The following is a 21,555-nucleotide window of genomic DNA, read 5'->3' as shown; positions in this document are numbered from 1 at the left end:
TTTTTTTAAAAGATTTTATTTATTTATTTGACAGACAGAGATCACAATTAGGCAGAGAGGCAGGCAGAGAGGGAGAGGCAGGCTCCCTGCTGAGCAGAGAGCCCAGTGTGGGGCTCGATCCCAGGACCCTGGGCTCATGACCTGAGCTGAAGGCAGAGGCTTTAACCCACTGAGCCACCCAGGCGCCCCATTAATTTCCGTTTTTAATTTTTAACTTTATAAAGATTTAATTTATTTATTTGACACAGAGAGAGAGAGAGAGAGAGAGAGAGAACACAAGTAGGGGGAGCATCAGGGAGAGGCAGAGGGAGAGAATCTCAAGCAGATTCCTCACAGAACAAGGCAAGGCTCTGTCTCATGACCTATGAGTTCATGATCTGAGCCCAAAGCAAGAATTGGAGACTCAACACACTGAGCCACCCAGGTGCCCCCTAAAGTTATTTCTTGACACATTTTAAGCACAGCAGAGTCTTAATTATTACTGCTGTTGTTCTTGCGGTTATTTTTTAAGACCCCTGTGAACTGGACACTGGGAACTCAGTCTGCATCGTTCATTGGCACATAGCAAGTAAATGTACATGGATTTTAAAATTATTTTATTTTATTATTTTTCAACTGACTCGCTTTTAAATGCCTAATGTATTTAAAAAGGAAACTTCTAAAGCAATGATATTCACACACTCAAAGTTCTTGATGTGTTAGTTACATATTTTTAAAAAATTATGTAAAAATAAGATATATAACTTCAAATAAAGAACATTTCTCTGTGTATCACCACTCAGGTCCCTCACGTGGGATATACTGGTTTAATTGACATAAAATAGAAAAAGAAGAAAGTACACTTATCTTTTTGATATTCAGTAGGGAACAATCCAAAGTAAAAGCTTTTAGAATGAACATAATATTGTTAGAATTATGGGTCTGAGGAGGCCTGAGAACAGGAATATTTTTCACATAGATACCAGAAATCCCAGGATGGGATTTATAAACTTAATTGGTCCTTGCCTTTTAAAACCATTCTAACCATTCTGAGGTGCTCTCCTAATGAGATGAGGTTTTCAGAATGGGAGCCTTTACCATGCTGGTGTCAGAGATAAGCGTAGCTCTCCTGTTGTAAATTTCCTGGGCTGTCACTACAAGCAAGCGTTAGGTAGCCCTTAAACCGAGAACACTGATGACCCCCAGCCCAATTGGGTTAGCGGTATAGGGCAGCTTCATACATCGTGTTAAGTTCTGTTTATTTTGTCTCCTCCTCCCAGGATCCAATAAAGCATGTAGAGCTTTAGTGTACCTCTTCAAATGATAGTAATTAATATGATTGTTTTCATAATATCACAGAAAACAGCAACGTGGAATGAGGGAGGTAGGGGGTGTTGACAATAGAAAGCCATAGTGTGAACTGACTCCACAAGGCTCGTGACGGGGCTGATTTAGCTGTGGGTGAACTGAACATAGACAGACAGTATGGGTGTGTCTTTGAGAAAGATACCAGGTAATACGTGGTAAGCATCACTTTAATTGTAATCTTGTCCTGTGAACTTGAGCTTTCTTATCCTAATTCAGCTTCTGAATTTAAATCTTTAACATCTTTTTTTTTCACCTTTCTTTCCATTTTAATGAATGTCTTGTTCCCCTGGAAACCATCATGCCGGAGTTTATTTTAGTAATCAGAAGCCACAAACGTGATAGCTATTAACCGTAGATGTCATTCAACTGTCAAGGGTTTTAAAGACCTTGATTACTTTGTTTCTAGGACATCCCTATAAATAATAGGACACCCTGCTTGGGCCCTCAAGTCTTGTTCAGTTAATGTTTAGTTGGCTCTTTCCGTTGTCATTTCAGAAAGATCGGGCTTCACTGTGAGACCGGTGGCTGGATACCTGAGTCCGCGAGACTTTCTGGCAGGACTGGCCTACAGGGTGTTCCACTGTACCCAGTACGTCCGGCATGGCTCGGACCCCCTCTACACCCCGGAACCGTGAGTACCCACATGGCATTCCTAGTCTGAGTGGGGCCCACTGCTCTGTTAAGCGGCCCATACTCACTCTACTTGAAAGCTACTCAGGCCCTCTTTTACCTACAAAATAGTTTCATTGGAGAGCCAGCGTGATCACCCAAAGAGGACAGTGCTCACTGAAAGATTGGATTCCTTGGCGGGGGACGCAGTCCTCCAATACGCTCACTTCGGTTTGTCTCTCTAACTTTATCCCAACACGGAACCTTTTGCTTTGGCCAAGCTGTTGATGATATTGCTCCTTAAAATGTGTAATTTGTATAAAGCTACGATCCATAGAGACCATTAAATCAATGTTGAGTTTAAAGAATCAGGGTTCCCCAAATCCTAATGGTAAGGACAATCCTGACATACCAGGGGCTGTTCTCATCAACCCACTTAATCCCCACGGTAGTCCCATCGTGTAAATTATTTATTATTTCCGGTTTTCCTGATGAGGAGAGGCAGGCACAAAGGGATAAGTCAGCATTGGCACAGCCAGGATTCATGCCCTCTCTAGTGAGTTAAGGGCGTTCATGCAGGCACAACAAGGCACTTCTCAAGGCTCGTTACTGATTTCTTCTCCCTTATTGTTTTTCATCTCCCCCGCCCCCAAACTCAGAACGGGTTGTGCTGTGCTCTTCCTGCTGTCTTTGTTTCTTGAACACTCCTCTAGTCCCACCCATCACTTCTACATATATATGGGATTTGTGATGCTTTGACGCTGTCAGCTTTCCTTGAGAGAATCTACCTCAGGGGCTTTTATTCTTTCTCTCCTGGATGGTGGGTGACCAAGTGTTGGGTAAGCTGTGAACCCTCATGCGTTAATCATTTGGCCTTATCACACATGGACTGTATCCTCTCCCAGGGTAAAACACTGGCCTGTTTTCTCAAGCTTACTGAACTTTCCAGTGCCTTCGAGCTCGACGTGAATCTCATCTTCTCTGGGAAATACTCCCTTGCCATCCCCATGCACAACCACTCCTTCCTCAGCAAATCTGTCATTTGCTTTCCTCCTCATCCATCTATCACATGTATTTAGCCTTGATAGCTTTAAACATTTTAACTTGGGTCTTGCGTCTTTGCTGAAATCGTCAGCTACTTGAATATTTCTTTGTATATTTTTTAAAAGAATGAATAAACCTTTATGGGGGGATTGCTATGTGCTTGGATGGTCTAGGAACAAGACAAGGTCTCTGCTCTCTGGGGTGCATGAGTGAGGGTGGGAGACAGTGGGCAGCATACAGACGCATAGGCAAGATTGTATCAGTTACCCGTGCTTTGATGTGCTCAAGATGCTGGAAAGACAAATAAAGCAGGGTGAGGAGATGACCAGTAATGGACAGTGCTCTTTTGGATTGAGTCGTCAAGGAAGCCTCTTGGGAGGTCACATTCAAGCAGAGACCTCAATGCAAATATCTCCTGGTAGAACATTCCTGATAGAGCAAGAGCCAGAGACTCTGAGGCTGGGAGTTGTCATTGGGTCTCTGCCCCCTTGGGCTCCATCTGAATGAGTGTCTACCCCTAATCGTACCCGAATTTGTTACCTACTGTTGTTCTTCAGGACACTGGGGTTATCACTTCCCTTGTGATGCTTACTAGCATAATTTTGTGATTAATGGACTGCCACGATCTTCACTGGGGGGCAGAGAATCCTTGGAGGTTCAAGTGGTTGAGTAGCCTCTGGTGGTGGAAGTAGAGTCCCTCAATCTCCCCTCCTCCTCTTAGGCAGGCCAGAAGCTCACTGACCAGATAGGTCCCTGCCAGGTCACTACATTGCTTTTTTTTTTTTTTTTTTTTTTGGCTACTTTCAGCTTCCTGGAAAGTTTTCAGGGTAAATAAATGTTACTTACAGGACTCAAGACATTCGGAAAAGAAATGCTTCTTACAGTAGAGGGAGTACTCAAAGGAGCATTGTCAGAGTTAGAAAGGCAATCTCTAAATCTAGCCCAGAGGGTTTGCAAATGGCCCTGTTTACAAATAGCAGGCACTTTGTTAGTTCCTTTTGAATAACTGGCCCCCCAGGGACCTGTGATAGCGTGCCAATAGGTATGCAGAGAGAGAGGGCAAAGAAATGAGATTTTAGCCACAGAGGTCTATGAAATTTTGGGATAATGTGTTACCTTCTTACCAAAGTACTTTCAGCCAATTCATTCAGCAAACATTTATGGGCAGTGTTAGCAGGGAGGTGCAGTGGATTCGAAGATGAATAAAATATAGCAGCTGTTTCTTAAAGCAGCTCACATTCTGGCAGGGGAGAAAGAAACATAAATAATTACGAAAGAGTGTGGTTGGGGTCTTGGCGAGGGTGTGTACAAAGTGTTAGAGGAGTACAGAGGAGGGAGCAGTCCTGAAAAGGCTTTTTAGAGAGGGTATAAACTGAGTAGGGTCTGGAAGGGGGAGAATAGGAAATTGTTTTTGCCTAAGGCAGGGCTGGGAGGGAGGGGAAAGCTTTCAAGTCAAGGAAACAGCAGGTGAAAGTTTGGTGGCTCCCAAGAGGCATAAACCAGCAAGACTGGTGACACCAGAGTGGCCAGAGCATAAGGTATGTGTTAGGGGTAGCATGTTTTTTTCAGGCCACAGTGTAAGGGATCATTTGTTGAACTAGGACATGTGGGCTAAATTCTGGAGGCACTAGGGAGTTATCCAAGGTTCTAAGCATGATCGGATAATTGTTTGTCCGAGAAAGATGACGGGGGCGGGGAAGCGTAAAGAAAGAACTAGGGGCATCTGGGTGGCTCAGTGGGTTAAAGCCTCTACCTTCAGCTCAGGTCATGATCCCAGGGTCCTGGGATCGAGCCCTGAATCAAGCTCTCTGCTCAGCAGGGAGCCTGCTTCCTCTCTCTCTGCCTGCCTCTCTGCCTGCTTGTGATCTCTCTCTCTCTGTCAAATAAATAAATAAAATCTTAAAAAAAAAAGAACTAGCTGGAAAACTAGCAGGTGCTCCCGTTCCCGTGAAGAAATGTAGTTCATAGTTTCTTGAACTAGAAAAGGTCAGTGAGATAGGACAAGAGGTCATCTATTTGAAAAACACCATCGTGATGGAATTAACAATATTTGGTGACTATAACGAGGGTGAGGAGAGGGTCCTCAAGGTAACACTGAGGTTTTTAGATTGAGAAGCTGAATGGGTATTTTTTTTTTTCTTTCTTTCTAATAATGACTGAGACTATTGGAGCAGGATCAGGTTTGGAGAGAAAAGGGTAGGAAGGAGGGAAGAGAAGAGGAGGATTTGGGTTTGGGACGTGTTATTTTTGAGGTGCTCAGGGACAGGGTGTCCTGGAAAAGTCCCCGATAGTGGAAATGAGTGTCAGGAGTTCAGAAGTGAATTTAAAGCTCCCACTATAGGTGTGAGTGTTTTCTTCTTCCATGACTCCCATGACTACCCAGACACGATGAGCTTAAGTCAGAGGGTGGAAACATGGGATTCACTTACTTGGGTTTTTTTTTTAATAGACTCTTTTTTTGGGAGAGCGGATTTTATGACATTTATCTGTTTTTTTTTGTGTGTGTGTAAGTTTCATTCGTTTTTTAGAATGATTATTTTATGAGTAAGTAATACACGTACATGATTCCGAATTTCAAGCACACCATGAACAACCTTCCGTACTCCCTTGACACCCACTTCACCTTCCCAGAGGGGACCACTGCTGCCGGCTTCCCCTGCCCCCTTCCAGAAATACACTATGCAGAAGACCCCTTTAATCCAGATGTATCACCAAGTCCTAAATCCCTTCCCAGCTGCAGCATTGAATGGATGGGACCCCATGCTGGGAGTGCTGTTTCCTGCCCAAGCACTTTTCCAGGCATGGTCTTTGTAATGAAATCCCATTTCCTCAATTGAAAACCAAGGAGAGGGCAGATTCTTCAATTTGTGAAGTTCAACCTGGCCCCTGTGTTTGGTGCTTGTACTCTGCTTCCAAGTAACTGCCTTCAATTGCTGAACTGTTGTCCTGGAGGCAGCGCTAATGGGACATAGGTGAGCCCTCGAAGATGCCGACGCTGATAGAAATGAGAGGGAAAGCCCTGAAAAGACATTATCTGCAAAAAAGAATTTTATTTTCCTTTTCAGTCTGGGGAGAATGTATTTTGAGATCCTAGCTTTCAACAAATATTGGGTTTTAAATGTGTCTTTGGCCTGTTTTTTACATTTTACATTTGAAAGACTCTTGTATTCCCTAAACTTGGCCAGAGAGTGAGACTTTAATTTAAAAAGTGATGGCAGATTGGATTGGTTCCCCCCGGGGAAAGTTTTCTGGCCTGGAGGACAGCAGTGAAAGTTGTGGAGAGTCAATGACTCTTGGTTTTCTTGGTGGGAGGACTTGCTTTTCCATGTGTTTCTACCTAGATTGAAAGCGCACTGATTTTGCTAGGAGTGGAGAGCCATCTTTCCCCCCTTCCTCGGCACCCGAGGCCAGGGCTGTGATTCTGCACTTTGCTGTTGCATGGCTGCCTGCTTTGATCAGCTGTGATCACATGCAACTTTGTCCCTAATGGAGTATTGACGTGTGTAAATAATTTCCTTTATGTAAATCAATTGGGTCAAATTCAAGGTTATTCCAGAAGTAATAATATTATTGTTAGGTCTGTAATCAAAGGAGCAAGACTGATATAAAGGGAAGGTCAAGCAAAGCTTTATTTCGCGCCAAGCATCGAGAATCAAACCGACCTCTTACAGAGAGGGCGACCCCTCCCTGCTTTACAGACTAACTTTTATAGAGCAAAGGCCATGTGGTCGGGCCTGGCCACACACAGGTGGCCAATAAGATTGCAACACACAGAGAAAGCTGCACGGTCGTGGTTGGTCACACATGGGTGGCCAACTGAATTACAATTCACCCCATAGTAGCTATTTGAACCAGCCTATCACCTTGGTCAGAATTGGCACCCAAAAGGCGCCCAACAGGCAGGGCCCACACTCCTTGGTAGCTAAGGAGACAGTATGCGCACCCCACTGATTGGATGTCTCCACCTGGCCTGACTCATCCCTGCATCCCGGCTCTGTTATCTCTACCTGACCTGACCCACCCTTGTATTTGGGCTCTGTTATCTGGGACTGGTGACCATATTTTACTGGCTTCCTGGACTTGCTTTTAAGTAGGATTCCCCTGGGAGGGGGGGAAGGGTCAGTTTAAGTTTTACAGTACAAACAACAAAATCACTGTTTAACTGATGGAATCGCTCTGGCTAAATAGGCCCTTACAATTATTATTCCAGAATATATAATATTATATATATATAATATAATAATGTTCCAGAAAGAATAATAAAAGTGAGTCCTTCTCACTCTGAGGAATGAGAGGGAAAGATACAGAGTTCCAAGTCGCCTGGGTGTGTGAGCATGACCCGGCCCATGAATGGTAGCAGAAGGGCCATTTGAGAAGGTCCACCATCTCCACGTCTCCTCTCTGACTCTTGGGGAAATCCACAGTGGCTGTGTCTTCTCACACCCTCTGGCCACCTCATCTTTTAGAACAGGATTTCTCTTCCTCGGCCTTATTGATATTTTGGGCCAGCTAATTCTTTGTTATGGGGGCTGTCTTGTGCATTGTAGGATGATTAAGAGCTTGTCTGGCCCCTAGCCACTAGATGTCAAGAGCACCCTTCCACTTAACCACGGATGTCTGCACATATTGCCAAATGTCCCCTGAGGGGGGCAACACTGCCCCCAGGGAGAACCACTGTTCTAGAAGAAATTTGATGGGTCATGTTAACATTGTTGGTCTGTCTACCAATTATTGCTTTCTTTCTTTTTCTTCCTAAAGATTTTATTTATTTATTTATTTATTTATTTATTTATTTATTTATTTGAGAGAGAGAGCCCACAAGCAGGGGGACAGAGAGGAGGAGTGGGTGAGGGAAGGACAGAGGGAGAATCAGTCTCCCTGCTAAGCAGGAAGCCCAATATGGGACTCTATCCCAGGACCCCAGGATCATGACCCGAGCCAAAGGCAGACCCTTAACCGACGGAGCAACCCAGGTGCCCCGAATTACTGCTTTATTTTCTCTTTGAAGCAGTCTGTAGACCCTGTTTCCTTTCTGAAACACAAATGCAGTATAGAATTCCCTTGTTTAACTTGTTCTTTGTTGCAAATAGAGAATAAAGTCTGATCTCATCAAACCATATCTTCTGCTTCTCTTTTGCCTCCTCCAAAACCTTATGCCCAGCCACACTGAACTTCTTACCATCCCAGTGATCCCGCTGGTTCATGCCTTCACCCTTTAGTGCAGGGGGTTCATTCGGCCTGGAGTGACTCCAGTAAAATCCTCTTAATTCTCTAGGGTTAGAGCTCAGTCACAACCTTCTCTGTGGAAGTTTGTCTGGGCAGAGCTCGGTGTTCCTGTAACACTTTACCTTCTTCTATGTTAGTACTTACAATGCGGAGTAGTAATTACCTGTTCATGTCTCAGTCTCCTTCATAAGACTATAATGAACCCAAAGTCAGTTAACAAAGGCAATGCAGAAACAAGGAGATCAGACCAAGGTTGCAGGGGATCCCTAAACCTGGCACATAAGGTGAGAACTGAGTCCTTGGAGGGTGAAGCCATGACTGGCACTGCCACCAGGACGCGTCAGGCTCAAGGTCTACTCAGAGACCCAACCTGAGATCCGTGGAGGGAGGGCGTACAGGGGACTAAATGCTATGGGGTTATTTGAAGTCCTGGGCCTGCACGCTGTGGTGGTCAGACCTCTTTCTGAAATGCTGCAGCCCTGTATTGGGGAGTGCCCTCCACTCTCCCCAGTAGCTTTACTCTGATTTCAGGGACTGATCTGGACACCTTTCCAGGACTAAGGCCTTTTTGCACATTTAGTGTCTTCAGGTAAAATCCTGAACCTTCGCTGGTAGGATTATGGGCAGCGACTGCAGCTGTGAGGGCCGTGAGTCCTCTTTTCCATCGTGCCCAGTAAGGGGCAACCTATTCTGCTCCTCTATTTTGTTTTGGGATAAAGATAGTTTCAGAATCAGAAGGTGATTATTCACTGTGAAGCTGAAGAAGAGGGACAAAAGGAAGTGTGCAAGTTGTCCCTACCTCCCCCTTAGTCACATGAGAGGAAAAGAGCAAGGGAGGAAAGGAGGGAAAGAACCAGAGAGGGAGAGAGAGAAAGAAGGAAAGAAACTGCACTTTACAGGGTGCTAAAAAAGTATATTTTCTCCCCTTTGGATAACTAATCCCAAATATTGTCCCACTTAAAAGGCAGGGAAGCTCATGGCCTTAGCTTTAACAAGAATGTCATTCTGTGACGTGTTCTAAATTATATTTGAACTAATATCTAAATTACTGCATTAAGAAGTTCTCTGAGATTGACACCTTCTGGCAAGCACTGATGCGCCCCCTCCAGGGGCAGCCATGTGCATGGATGTGTCGTCCACGTCTGGCACGAGTGGGTACCCCTCCCCCAGAGAGGAGTATGGACCAGAGAGGTAGCGGCATCTCTGGATTTGTCTCTCAAAGCTTCTTGCTGGACTGGTGGTGAGTCAATTTAGGAGGCATACTGGGAAGAGAAGCAAGTTGTAGGGAGGGATCTGTCCCTCCCTCTCTGGTTTGGTCTCTGACGTCAGGCTTCTGGTTTCCAGAAGGTGTTTTGGATTTTCAGGTGTGGTCTATGTTCCCCTCTCCCTATTTCTGCTTTTAGTCTTTTGCCTTTTTTCCCTGGGCCTTCCCTTTGAAGGGATTTGTGGTCTCTATTCTTCATAGTTCCTACAGATTTCTTTTTTTTTTTTTTTAAAGATTTATTTATTTGACAGAGAAAAATCACAAGAGAGGCAGGCAGAGAGAGAGGAAGGGAAGCAGGCTCTCCGCTGAGCAGAGAGCCCGATGTGGGACTCAATCCCAGGACCCCGAGATCATGACCTGAGCTGAAGGCAGCGGCTTAACCCACTGAGCCACCCAGGCGCCCGTTCCTACAGATTTCTTGAATGTGTTTTGTGCAAGGTGGAGGTTGAGCACCTGCTAACTGAATTTGCCTGTGCACATGTACCTGTATATATGATTTCCAGTGACTTCGATAGTCCCGATGCCCAGGTATCTTAGAAACACGGAGCTTGTTAATGAGATATATAGTTGGAGAGAACTGTATTCTCCTGGGGCCAAATTTTATGCTTTCCTTCAGAAGCTGTGTGGATTGACTGAAATCTTAGGAATGAAGAAGGGTAGGGCAAGCAGACTCTATTTTCTAAGGCATTCATCATATATATATATATATATATATATACACACACGCACATACACACACATATGGGGGAATAATATATTATATATTATATAGGGGGGAAATATACACACACACACACATATATGTGTGTGTGTGTGTGTGTATATATATATACATATGTGTGTGTGTATATATATATGTATATATATATATATATATATATATATACACATATGTGTGTGTATATATATATTCCCCCCCCATATAATCTGGTTTTGTTCTCCTCAATATAGTCCAGATCTACTGTGACCTAGATTTCTGGATGGAGGTGGCCAGATTCCTCATGGTTCTGCAATGGGTGTCCTTTGAAACTTTAAAGTTTCCCCAGGGCAGTGGTGAAATACACATCCATAGCACAGGCCCTCCCCCATTGTCTATTGCTCGGGGAGAAGCAACCAGGAATTCTGAAGAGAAACCTACATTCTTTGAGGTCAGTTTCTGTATTGTTCCAGAAGGACCCTTGCCAGAGTAATAATGTGATCTCGCACCAGGAATCCCTTTAAACAATGTTTCAGTGAAAACATTTAAAAATATTCATTCTATTTTATTTTCAGATGTTGGGCTTAACATACTAGTAACAAAAATATATTTGGCTCAACATAGTATAAGCTTCTTTAGTCAGGGAGTCCCTGATTCTGAGCTCTGTTGGCATGATTGATTATTCAGCACAGAGTGATGGGTGTTTATTTTCTTTTGCTCTTTCCTGGTATGTCACTTTTCAAATCAAAGGGCAAACTTCCACCATTAGGAAATAATTTGTGACACCATTGACTAATATTGCAACATCTGTTGCCATAATACCACTGGATGCATTCGCATTAAAGAAATTCTTTCTTGTTGCCGTTGAACATTTTAGGGGCAATTAATGTTATTTTTAAATACAACTGTTTTAAAGTTTAAAGAAAGACTTTGCCTTCAGGTGATTTTTCTTATAATTGGTGCTGTGTTTTAATTTTACAAGAAAAATAAAAGTGAATTATTTCTGACAGTATTTTTCATCTGTTTCTAAGTAAATGGATTTTATGTTTAGCCCTTGCTTATTAGAACAGAACCCTCCCTAAAACTGGTAGAAGATGTCATTTATTTTCTTGTGGCTCAGACATGAATCCTCATTTGTTAAGTAATAATACCAGCAGGTAAAGATGTAGGCTTCCACATTTATAAGAAAATTTGGCTGCCCCTCTCGTGATCTAACAGATGCCTCTCACTAGGTCTGTAATGAGTGGAAAAAGAGGATCTTTCCAGTCTCAGTTTTCCCTCCTTGCTGCCATCTGAGAGATTCTGGGCATGTGGATTTGTCTGACATAAGCCCTGACTGTCTCAGGTGTTTTTATTTTTAAAAAAATTTTTATTTTTTTAAAAAAATATTTATTTATTTGACAGAGAGACACAGCAAGAGAGGGAACACAAGCAGGGCAGAGGGAGTGGCAGAAGCAGGCTCCCACCGAGCAGGGAACCCAGTGTGGGGCTCAATCCCAGGACTCCCAGATCATGACCTGAGCCGAGGCAAATGCTTAACGACTGAGCCACCCAGGTGCTCCTCAGGTGTTTTTAATATCTGGCCTCACTGAAGGCGAGTCTGAGCAAGGTCTTACTGCGACACTGGGAAGATAAACTAGAACTTTAGAGAGTTTAACCTTCATTCCTATGAGCTCAGTTTAGCTTCAACTTGCTCTTTCCCAGAGGACACGGGGGAGCAGCCCTGAGCTCCCTGCCTGGCCACCTGGCCTCCTCTGCGCTCTGTTCTCACGGCTGCCATTTGGGATTGCAGAGAAGCGTAAGGATTAGCGAGTCTCAGAGGATGGCATGTTCTCAGAGAGCCGATCCCATCTGGCCTCCTTTTCCTGAGTTTAAACCCAGAGCTCACACCCTCAGCACAGCAGCCATCATCCCCCTCAGGAGATGTTTGGTTTGGGCTCTACCCTGGCCAGTTAAGACATTAGACAGAGGCTCTAAGACCTAAAATATTGTTGTCCCTTCTAGACTAACAGATAACTTCAACAACAATATCGGTAGAGCAGAAGTGACAACAGTATTTTTTTTTTCTCTTAACAACACGTATGTATTTATTGACTATCATGGACGAGGCACGATTTTCAGTGTTGTATATGGATTGAACTCATTTAATACAACAGCGCTGTGAGGAGTTGTTGCTGTTATTATTCTGAGTTTATGGATGAGGAAACCGAGGCCCAGAAAGGTTAAGCAACTTGCCCAAGGTCACCCAGCCGGTGGGGAGCAAGGAAGTCAGGATTTAAACTCAAGTAGTCGTGTCAGCGACTGAGATTAGGCACTATTCCATGTTAAAGGGTACCATGAAACAGGAAAACTCAAAACCTGTTACCTGTGAAGTTGAATAGCTTCTTTCTTGGTTTTTCTAATTTACAAATGTTATGTAAGAGAGTCAACAGTAACACCCTTCCTTTAATTTGGTGGCCCTTGCTTTGCTAGAACCCTAAGCCCTGTCTGTGTCTCTCGGGTGGTTTAGAGCTATGCAGGTCCCATTTAGCGTTTGGCCCCCCTACCAGTCTTTGTTAGAAGCCCTCCCTCTCCTTTGATCTTCATAGGGCCGGAACCTGCCCTATTTATCAAGAGGAGGCATCTCCTCTTTCACTGGAAAGAAGAGGCTAGCTCCTCTCTCCAGGGTAGAAATGCAGATAGGAGGCTGCTGTGTCCATGTCCTTAGGCAGAAGGACCTGCGCGCTGCTTCCTGGAAATCCAGGCCTGCTATCAGCTCTCAGCGTGACTGTTGGCAAGCCACTTAACCTCTCTGTGTGAGGGATAATGAAATAATGCTTTGATCTTTGCAGAGAGAAAAAAAGCTTTATATAAATACCAAATAGATCCACTCTTTCTTGGTTCCTCTTAAATTCATGCGGAGGCTGATGGACCTCATAAAATTTCAGCCTAGTTACAAGGCCACGTATGGTCCTAGACCTGGACTCCTGAGTTTTCAATTATAAAATTGTGTCTCATTTTGTGAGGTGCCTAAAAACAGAAATAACCCCTAAGACTTTTTACAGGGCCTTTTGTCTCAAGAGCCCAAGCACTCTAACAATAGATATTCTATGGGGAAAAAAAAAAAAAAAGCACTATACATTATTTAAAACCTGTGCATTTTGAAACCGAACTTATATCTAAGTGCCTGCTAGGGCTGTTTCTGTTCTTCTAGGCTGTTACCCACCGTGACTGAGGGTAAAGCTTTCGGATATAAATACGTATATATTTGCAGATTCAAAGCAGGATCCCTTTCCCACCTCCACCCTCCAAGGTTTGCCTTCCTTGCGTGGTGCTCATCATCTAAAAATTAATGCTGCACCCAAACCATAGTTCTCGTTCCCTCAGTGCCGTGTAGTCAGGGGGAAGCCCATTTCTGTGCTTTCAGGTGTGGAAGACTGAGATGACCTGGGAGAATTTTTTTTTTTTTTCCGGGAATATTTGTATTTTTAAATTGCAAGTTTAGAAGAAGAAATTCAAAGTGATTGAATTTTAGGCAAGAAAGAGGCAACCACTGGTCAGATGTCTTCACTGCTGGGCAGAGAATTACGTCTGTTGACAGGTACAGAAGATACCGCAAAAGAGAAGGAAGGGGATCCGACCTCTCCCACACATGTTCTGTTGGGCTGGCATCGTTCCACTCATCTTTATGAGGTAGGCAGGACTGTCACCGTTTAACAGGTGGCAAATCCATAGTTCAAGGCAGTCAGGTAATTTCCTTATGGTCACACAACTAGGAAATAGCAAAACCCAGACCTAGTCTGATGCCCTGATGCTACACCAGATATTAGGAAAACTGTACTTGGGATGCACTTGGATTTACCTCTTTATGGAGCCATGGAGTCCCATCATCCCTGCTCTGTTTGGTTGGGTTAAATGACAGTTAAATTGGGCATCTATTATATGCCAGGCATCCAAAGATGACCACGACATGACATCTGTCCTGGAGAAGATTACAAGTTCTTGTTTAAGTGAGAAAATATCTTCCAAAAGGCAACCTTACTGAAGTACAAAATAGATGTTGGTGTAAGTATAATTCAATGTAATATGATGAATAATACATAACTCGTTGGGAACTGATGTTTTCAATGTGTTATCTTACTACATTGTTTAAGAACTCCATGACAGGGGCTCCTGGGTGGCTCAGTTGTTAAGTATCTGCCTTCAGCTCAGGTCATGATCCCAGAGTCCTGAGATCAAGCCCTGCATTGGGCTCCCTGCTCAGCAGGAAGCCTGCTTCTCCCTCTCCCACTTCCCCTGCTCTTGTTCCCTCTCTTGCTGTCTCTCTCTCTGTCAAATAAATAAATAAAATCTTAAAAAAAAAAAGATAAAATCTAATTTCTTAAAAAAACCAAACAAACAAAACTCCATGTGATAGGGACCCATGTAATTTCCATTCCAAAGATGAGAAAACAAGACATCTGTGCTGTCCAATATGGTAGAGACGTGGCTATTTAAATTTATTAATTAAAATCAAATTCACTATAAATGTTGTTCCTCAGTAGTGCTAGCCACATTTCCAGTGTCTGGGAGCCACCTGTGCCAAAGGGCTACCATAATGGACCATGCAGAGATGAAATATTTCCATCGATGAAGAAAGTCCTTTTGCACAGAACTTCTCTAAGTCCTTTGCCTGTGTAGAATGTGGAACGTGGACTTGAATCTGACTTCAGATAGACTTTTAACCATTCTGTTATATTGCATCCTTAATCTTTAGTGCGATTTGGGAGGCGTCAGGGAAAGAATTAAAAATCTCTTATTTATTCCAGAAATAAGAACGATCTGAGATGATAGGGGAACTAGAGACGCAGCCACAGTTTCCCTTGTGGCCCTTTTATGGGACTTGTAAGAGCTAGAAAGTATGTCTCTCCCTGGATCAGGAAAGTTAGTACTTGCTGTTTGCCCTTTTATGGAACCATAACGTGACTCTGCTAAGAGTTATTCTAGGATTATGTTTTATTTACTTTTAAGTATCATTTCCTAACGTAGTGCTTGGTACATAATAGGCATACGATAAATGCTTCTTGAAGGAAATTTCAAGAAAGATCACTATAATATCTTCTGTCAGTCTCGAAAGAATTGTAGTGAAGGAAAGTAACACTGGTGGCCTTCTATATGATTCCTGGAGGGAAAAAAATCAAGAAGATTTCCTCCAGGACGATATCTAAGTGCTCAGCTTCTTAGAAAGAGGGCCACATATCTATTTATCTGCACGGCGATAGAGATAGAAGAGGGAGTGATCATAGGGGCTGCCTAGAATTTTATCTGAGCCAGATTTTGCAGTATGCTATTTTAAATCTAAACCAAAGGAACTCTGTATATGGGTTCAAGGCAAGCGCTGAAGCAAAATTGCCTCGATACCAAATTAATTCCCGTTATCATCTCCTTGGTGCAGTGAAAACAAACCAAGTCACCCCCTTCTCAGTGCGTCCCAGAGTGTTATCCCGATTACTTGCACTCACCCACCAAATGTTGTGTGAAAGCTGAAAGAGATACCCGATTTTGCCTCCCAGCTCATCCTCCTGCTTCTTTTCACCCATGCGAACTCCCCACCCCTGCCGCTGGTCTTGCTTTCCTTCTCTTCATGATTTAGCTACTGTGTTGGCTTCTGTGTCATTTAGAACAAACAAAACCTATAGAAATATGATTTAAAAGACAGATGCACTGATTTGGGATAAGAAGCAAATGTTGGATGCTGGCTCACTGCTTCTTAAAGGCTTTAATTTACAGCAGAAATAAAAAGGAGTTGTTCAACATGTAGCGTGAGGAGTCAGCTTTGAAAACTGATAAGAGGAGAAAAAATGCCAGACTCATTTTTGAATGTGAACGTAACAACCAGGACCCTTATTTCCCCACAGCAAGATGATCGCAACTTTCTTAGAATGATTTAAGATTTCCCCGCAGGCATTTTGCCCAGGCCCTTTTGTGGGCCCATTTCAGCAGGCTTTAAAATCCTCCTAACGGGGCTTATCAGAGAAGATTCCAATTTAGAGCAGCAAAAGTTTAGAGTCTGATATCAGCTCTAGCTTTTCTTTTTCTTTCTTTCTCTTTTTTTTCTCAAAAGGAGACATGATGTTTTACAGTGTTAACAGTTTTGAAAGGTCCTACATTTCCAGGGAACAGAGCGCTTTTGTGAAAAGGCTTCTGAAAGCATTATTCAGGCGAAAATGCATCAAAGGGATGCGAGTTAAAAAGAGAAAAGTTTGCCGATGTAGAGATTGGAGGCAGCATGTGCTGACAGGTGCAATTATAGCCAAATAATTGAATCTTTTAAGAGCGATCTGGTGTGATAAGGCAATAGTTGTGGACTCACCTCGGAAACCTGTTCATAATTAGGTACTCAGGGGTCCCAGCTGTGGATGACACAACCAACGGAGGGACCGTGAACTACTTTATATGCGGGACATAATAACAGCTGTGCTTTGTAAAATAGGGCGAAACCGCGTGATTTCGGCCCAGCAGAACCTGACTGATACAAAGGTTGGAGAAAAGACCCAGCCTTTTTCCTTCAGATTCCCAAACATCTGGAGCCTCTTTCAGTCTCTGAGTCAGAGTCAACTCCAGCTTCTAAATCCTTCAGTGTCAGAGAAACTATTGAGACTTACTGAAGTTAAGTATTATTGCTTTTGTTAGTAACATTAAACATCTTTCTTTGCTGTTTGGTTGAAGGGTTTCTTGGCACTTCAGTTTCCTTTGTCTACATCCCGTGTCTAAGCCAAAGACTCTGGGATAGAGTTTATTTCTGAGACGGCTTCACCAGTCATAAAAGACGATAACCTGCTTCTGGTCTCGAAATACAGGCGCTTAAAGCCTTGGCTCCATGAGAGGCAGGCTCACTGTCCATGCTGTGCACACACACTCGCTGAGCCTGGGTGGTGGTTTTAGGGTCTCTACAGGGACATGGAACTGAGAAGAGGACACAAACTAGTGAGATGCTATCATTTCTACTTATAACAGGGCAAAAGGCATCTCTCCTGTTCCATCGGTAATTTTATTAGACACCTTGCTTCAGGCTTTCATTCTTTTTTTTTTTTTTTTTTTGACTTACCTATTTATTTTAGAGAGAGAGAGTGCAAGCATGGGCGGAAGTGAGGGAAGGGGCAGAGAGAGAGAAAGGAGAGAGAATCTTAAGCAGATTCCCTACTGAACATGGAGCCAGGGATGGGGTTTGATTTCATTGCCCTGATTTCAAGATGTGAGCTGAAATCGAGTTGGATGCTTAACTGACTGAGCCATCCAGGCACCCCGAGACTTTCATTCTTAATGAAACAGTATATTCTGCCATATTGTATGATTTCATTCTTTCAAACTCCTTTCTTTCATCCTCTTCCACGAATAGTTGGATTACCTTTTCATTGGAATGCCATTAAACCTCTTAGGTTGGCTTTGAGTTACAGGTTTCAGATAATAACATGTTGACTTAAAATCTAGGTGATAGCTCCTTTTTTAAAAAATATTTTATTTATTTGACAGAGAGCAATCACAACTAGGCAGAGAGGCAGGCAGAGAGAGAGGAGGAAGCAGGCTCCCCGCGGAGCAGAGAGCCCAATGCGGGGCTCGATCCCAGCACCCTGGGACCATGACCTGAGCGGAAGGCAGAGGCTTTAACGCACTGAGCCACCCAGTCATCCTGATAGCTCCTTTTTTTGTTCCAGAGAATGGACCCCTTAATGTCTTTGGATCTTAGTATTTTCCTTCTTTTTTCCTTTTTAGCTACCACCTTCTCACTTTTCCTTCTACCTGTACGTTTTTGAATTCCGTTCGTACCTAGGTACATATAAGACTGTGTGCAGCAGCCTTCCTCGGGCATTTGACAAGCTCAAAAGTAAATCCATTCTTGCACCCTGAATGCACTGCCACGGTAGCCGTGACCTGTCTCACGCTCGCATGACGAAGCCCTTAGCACACTGCCTGGCTCATAGCAAGCTTTCTATATGTTTTGGTCACAATACTTGCTATTTTAGTTTCTGCTTACCTACTTTCTTTACGCCATCTTCAGTGTTTCCCCAAAGTTTGACATCTGGTTTAATTTTGGAATGATCATTGTCATATTTTCTGCCTGGATGGGTAGAGGTGCTTTAGTATTTACATTATAGGCTACAATGGAGGGATTCAAATTTATCCACAGTGGGCCACTTGATTCTGATCCCAATATCAGTGTGGACTGCACGGCCTTTTAAAAAACTGATCACAAGAGTGCATTGATGGGGTCCACTCCCAACACAGATGCTTTCACTGAATCAAATGCACACGGAGGAGTAATTAGCTATCTAGTGAACTTTCTTTCACCACCTTTCATTATGCCCCAGGATTCTGATGTAATTTCAGTGGAATTAAATTTGGGCAGCTCAAAATTACAAAATCACCTTTGGCTTTTGTTCCAATTCCTTGCTGTTTGAAGCCTGCTAGGAGAGCTCCTAGTATCATCTGTTATGACAGTGGGTCTCTACCTTGGCTGTGTCTTAGTAGCACCCTCAGAATTCTGGAAACAATACAGATGCTCTGGTCTGTCCCTGAGAGTCAGACTGAATTGGTTTTACATGGGACTCGGTCACCGGTATTTTTAAAAATGCTGCTCAAGTAATTTGAAGATTGAGGGCCACTGAGTAGCAGGAAAAGAGACTTGTAACATACTGACTACATTTTCACTTGTCCTGGCCAGCTTCGTTAAACGCTCTCCCTACACTGTAAGCGGGACCCCCTGACCTATCCCTTCCCATTTTCTCCACACCTGCTAGTTAAAACAATGCAGCAGGAAGAGCACACCTTTAAGTCGGAGGAATTTGATTTCGAATCTTGTGTGTCTCTTATTAAGAGTGTGACCTTGGAAAGATGCTTACATTTACTGAATTATAGTTTCTTCACCTATCAAAGAAGTCATAAGACTTCTTTGTAGATATAGATAAGGATAAATTACTGATATGATATGAACATTTAGTACGGTACCTAGCACATAATAAGAGCTCAGAATATGTTAGCTTTCTTTCTTTCTTCCTGTCTATCTTTAATATGAAGGACTCAGATAATATTTAAATTCTCTTTATACCCTAAAATTCATTGAATCTGATTCTCTGCCTTAAGTAATAGGATTGGAGAGCAACAAGCATGTGTTCTCTTCCATGCATTCAGTCTTGTGTAAAAAGAAAGCACGCAGTTGACAGGGAATACGTTGGGAATTTCTTTTAGCGTCCTGTCTCCATGTTCTCATTTGGCTCCCCGTTCCACCCAATGTACCTGTGAAGTGGCTGGCCAAGGCTAGGTATGTGGTTTGAGTTGCAGGAACAAGATGTTTAGATTGAGTAATACCATCTGTTGTATGTGGGCATCGATCTTGTGCCTTTGACCGCCATTGACTTGCTTCAACCACAGAACCACCCAGCATACTTCCTACTTTTAATCATAGTGGCAGCCCCTGGCACGTATATTCTAGCATCTACTTGAAGTGAAACGCTTGAGAGGATCCCAGGTGAAATTAGGAAAACATCTTTCAAATACTACCTGGCTAATTACTTTTTGCCAGGAAAATAATGTATTGCAACTTTTTGATCCATTCCCAGAGAATCATAGAGGGATTCGTTCCGGTATAGCTCTGGATCAGGGAACACTTTGTGATTCATGGCAATGACTCAGGAAGGCATCTGCCTTGCTTCCCTGTGACACATACCTGTCTTTGCCTAATCATTTGGCTCCAAATAGAAGCATGGGCAAATGAGAGCAGATCTAAGCGTCTGTTGTTTCCTAGTTCAGGCTAACCAAAGCAGAGGACTGGGAAGGTTTTCCACTGGGCAGGTTCAAGGGAGTTGCTTGTGTTATGGGCAGATAACTCTTTGATGGGAAAGGCACTTTGATGATGATATGATCCTCCGCTGTTTGCCAGGGTCTGCAAAGTGCAACACGGCCGACTGTGCAACTTAAGCTTTAAAAGCGACAGTTTCGAAGTCACCATAAGCTGGATTCAAATTTTGGCTTGATCACCACAGGGCGAGCTAGTAAATATTTTAGGCTCTGCGGGCCATATGGTCTTAGTCACAGCTATTCAACCCTGCAGTTTTAGTTAAAAAGAGCCCTAGATAGTACATAAATAAAAGGGCTATGGCTGTATTCCATTGAACTTTACTTATAAACGGGTGGTGGGCCTGATTTGTCCTGTGACTGTAGATTGCCCGTCCCTGCTTTTAGGATCTTGCACTATTAAAGTACTTTAATTTACTAAGTTTCTCTTGAGGATTACGAGGGATAGTGTATGTCATAAAACACTTACAGTGGGGTGCCTGGGTGGCTCAGCTGGTTGGTTGTCTACCTTCAGCTTCGGTCATGATCCCAGGGTCCTGGGGCCGAGCCCTGCATTGGGCTCCCTGTTCGGCAGGGAGTCTGATTGGCCCTCTCCTCCCCGATCATGCTCTCTCTCTTATAAAATCTTAAAAAAAAAACCCAACTTACTGAGTGGTGGACATATGGTAAGCTCTTGAAAATAGTTGTTGCTGTTATTTATTACAAATATTGGATATCATATAATTGAAGACACCATGGATTGTAAGGTGTGTCTGGGTTTCAGAGCTGTTAAAAGGTGATAAAAGAAGTCTTATACTTGATGAAATTTGGTCACAGTGATTAATTATAATATCCAGGTTGCAGTTAGGATTTTAAGCTTGTTCTACCAGTAATAGTTTAAAGCCTTTCGTATAATACTTTTTTATGATGTTTTTCTTGTCAGAGACACATGTCACGAACTCCTGGGACATGTTCCACTACTTGCGGATCCTAAGTTTGCTCAGTTTTCACAAGAAATAGGCCTGGCCTCTCTGGGAGCATCCGATGAAGATGTTCAGAAACTAGCCACTGTGAGTTCATTTTCAATTTAAAACACTGTCTTATTTATGTCTCTTTGTGAGGTAAAGCAAGCTTTAGAGTTATTGACAAGGAATTAGAAGGCAAATATTCTGGAGAGGGTGTGGTGACTTCACTGTTTCCCATGTTGTGTTCCTTTGAAGAAAAATGTGTTCTTAGCTTATAACTATCAAAATATTTGTATTTTATCCTTCTTGTTCAAAGATTGGCTACATATTAAATTTTTTTTTTGAGGATTTTATTTATTAATTTGTCAGAGAGACAGAGTGAGTGTGTATGCAATCAGGAGGAGTGGCAGACAGAGGGAGAAACAGACTCCCCACTGAGCAGGGAGCCTAATTGGGGGTTCCATCCCAGGACCCTGGGATCATGACCAGAGCTGAAGGCAGACGCTTAACTGACTGAACCACGAAGGTGTCTCTAGATGGTGAAATTTAGGCTTGCAGGTCATAAGGTGTCTGTCATACACTTAGTTCAGTTGCCATGGGGCAAAAACAGCCGT

The 21,555-nt window shown here is 43.1% G+C and overlaps 1 protein-coding gene across 1 annotated transcript in view; it reads left to right on the top strand.

Moving 5' to 3' along the window:
- TPH2 (tryptophan hydroxylase 2) overlaps window positions 1-21,555 on the top strand; it is a 95,679-nt gene that overhangs the window by 34,847 nt on the left and 39,277 nt on the right. Inside the window, exons 7-8 of the mRNA XM_046012910.1 lie at window positions 1,843-1,978; window positions 20,920-21,046. Coding sequence (XP_045868866.1) covers window positions 1,843-1,978; window positions 20,920-21,046 — 263 coding nt within the window. The remainder of the gene's footprint in view (window positions 1-1,842; window positions 1,979-20,919; window positions 21,047-21,555) is intronic.

The sequence above is a fragment of the Meles meles genome, chromosome 7 (assembly GCF_922984935.1).
Source record: "Meles meles chromosome 7, mMelMel3.1 paternal haplotype, whole genome shotgun sequence".
Classification (NCBI taxonomy): domain Eukaryota; kingdom Metazoa; phylum Chordata; class Mammalia; order Carnivora; family Mustelidae; genus Meles; species Meles meles.
The sequence above is the reverse complement of the archived record's forward strand: the minus strand, read 5'-3'. Positions and strand labels throughout refer to the sequence as shown.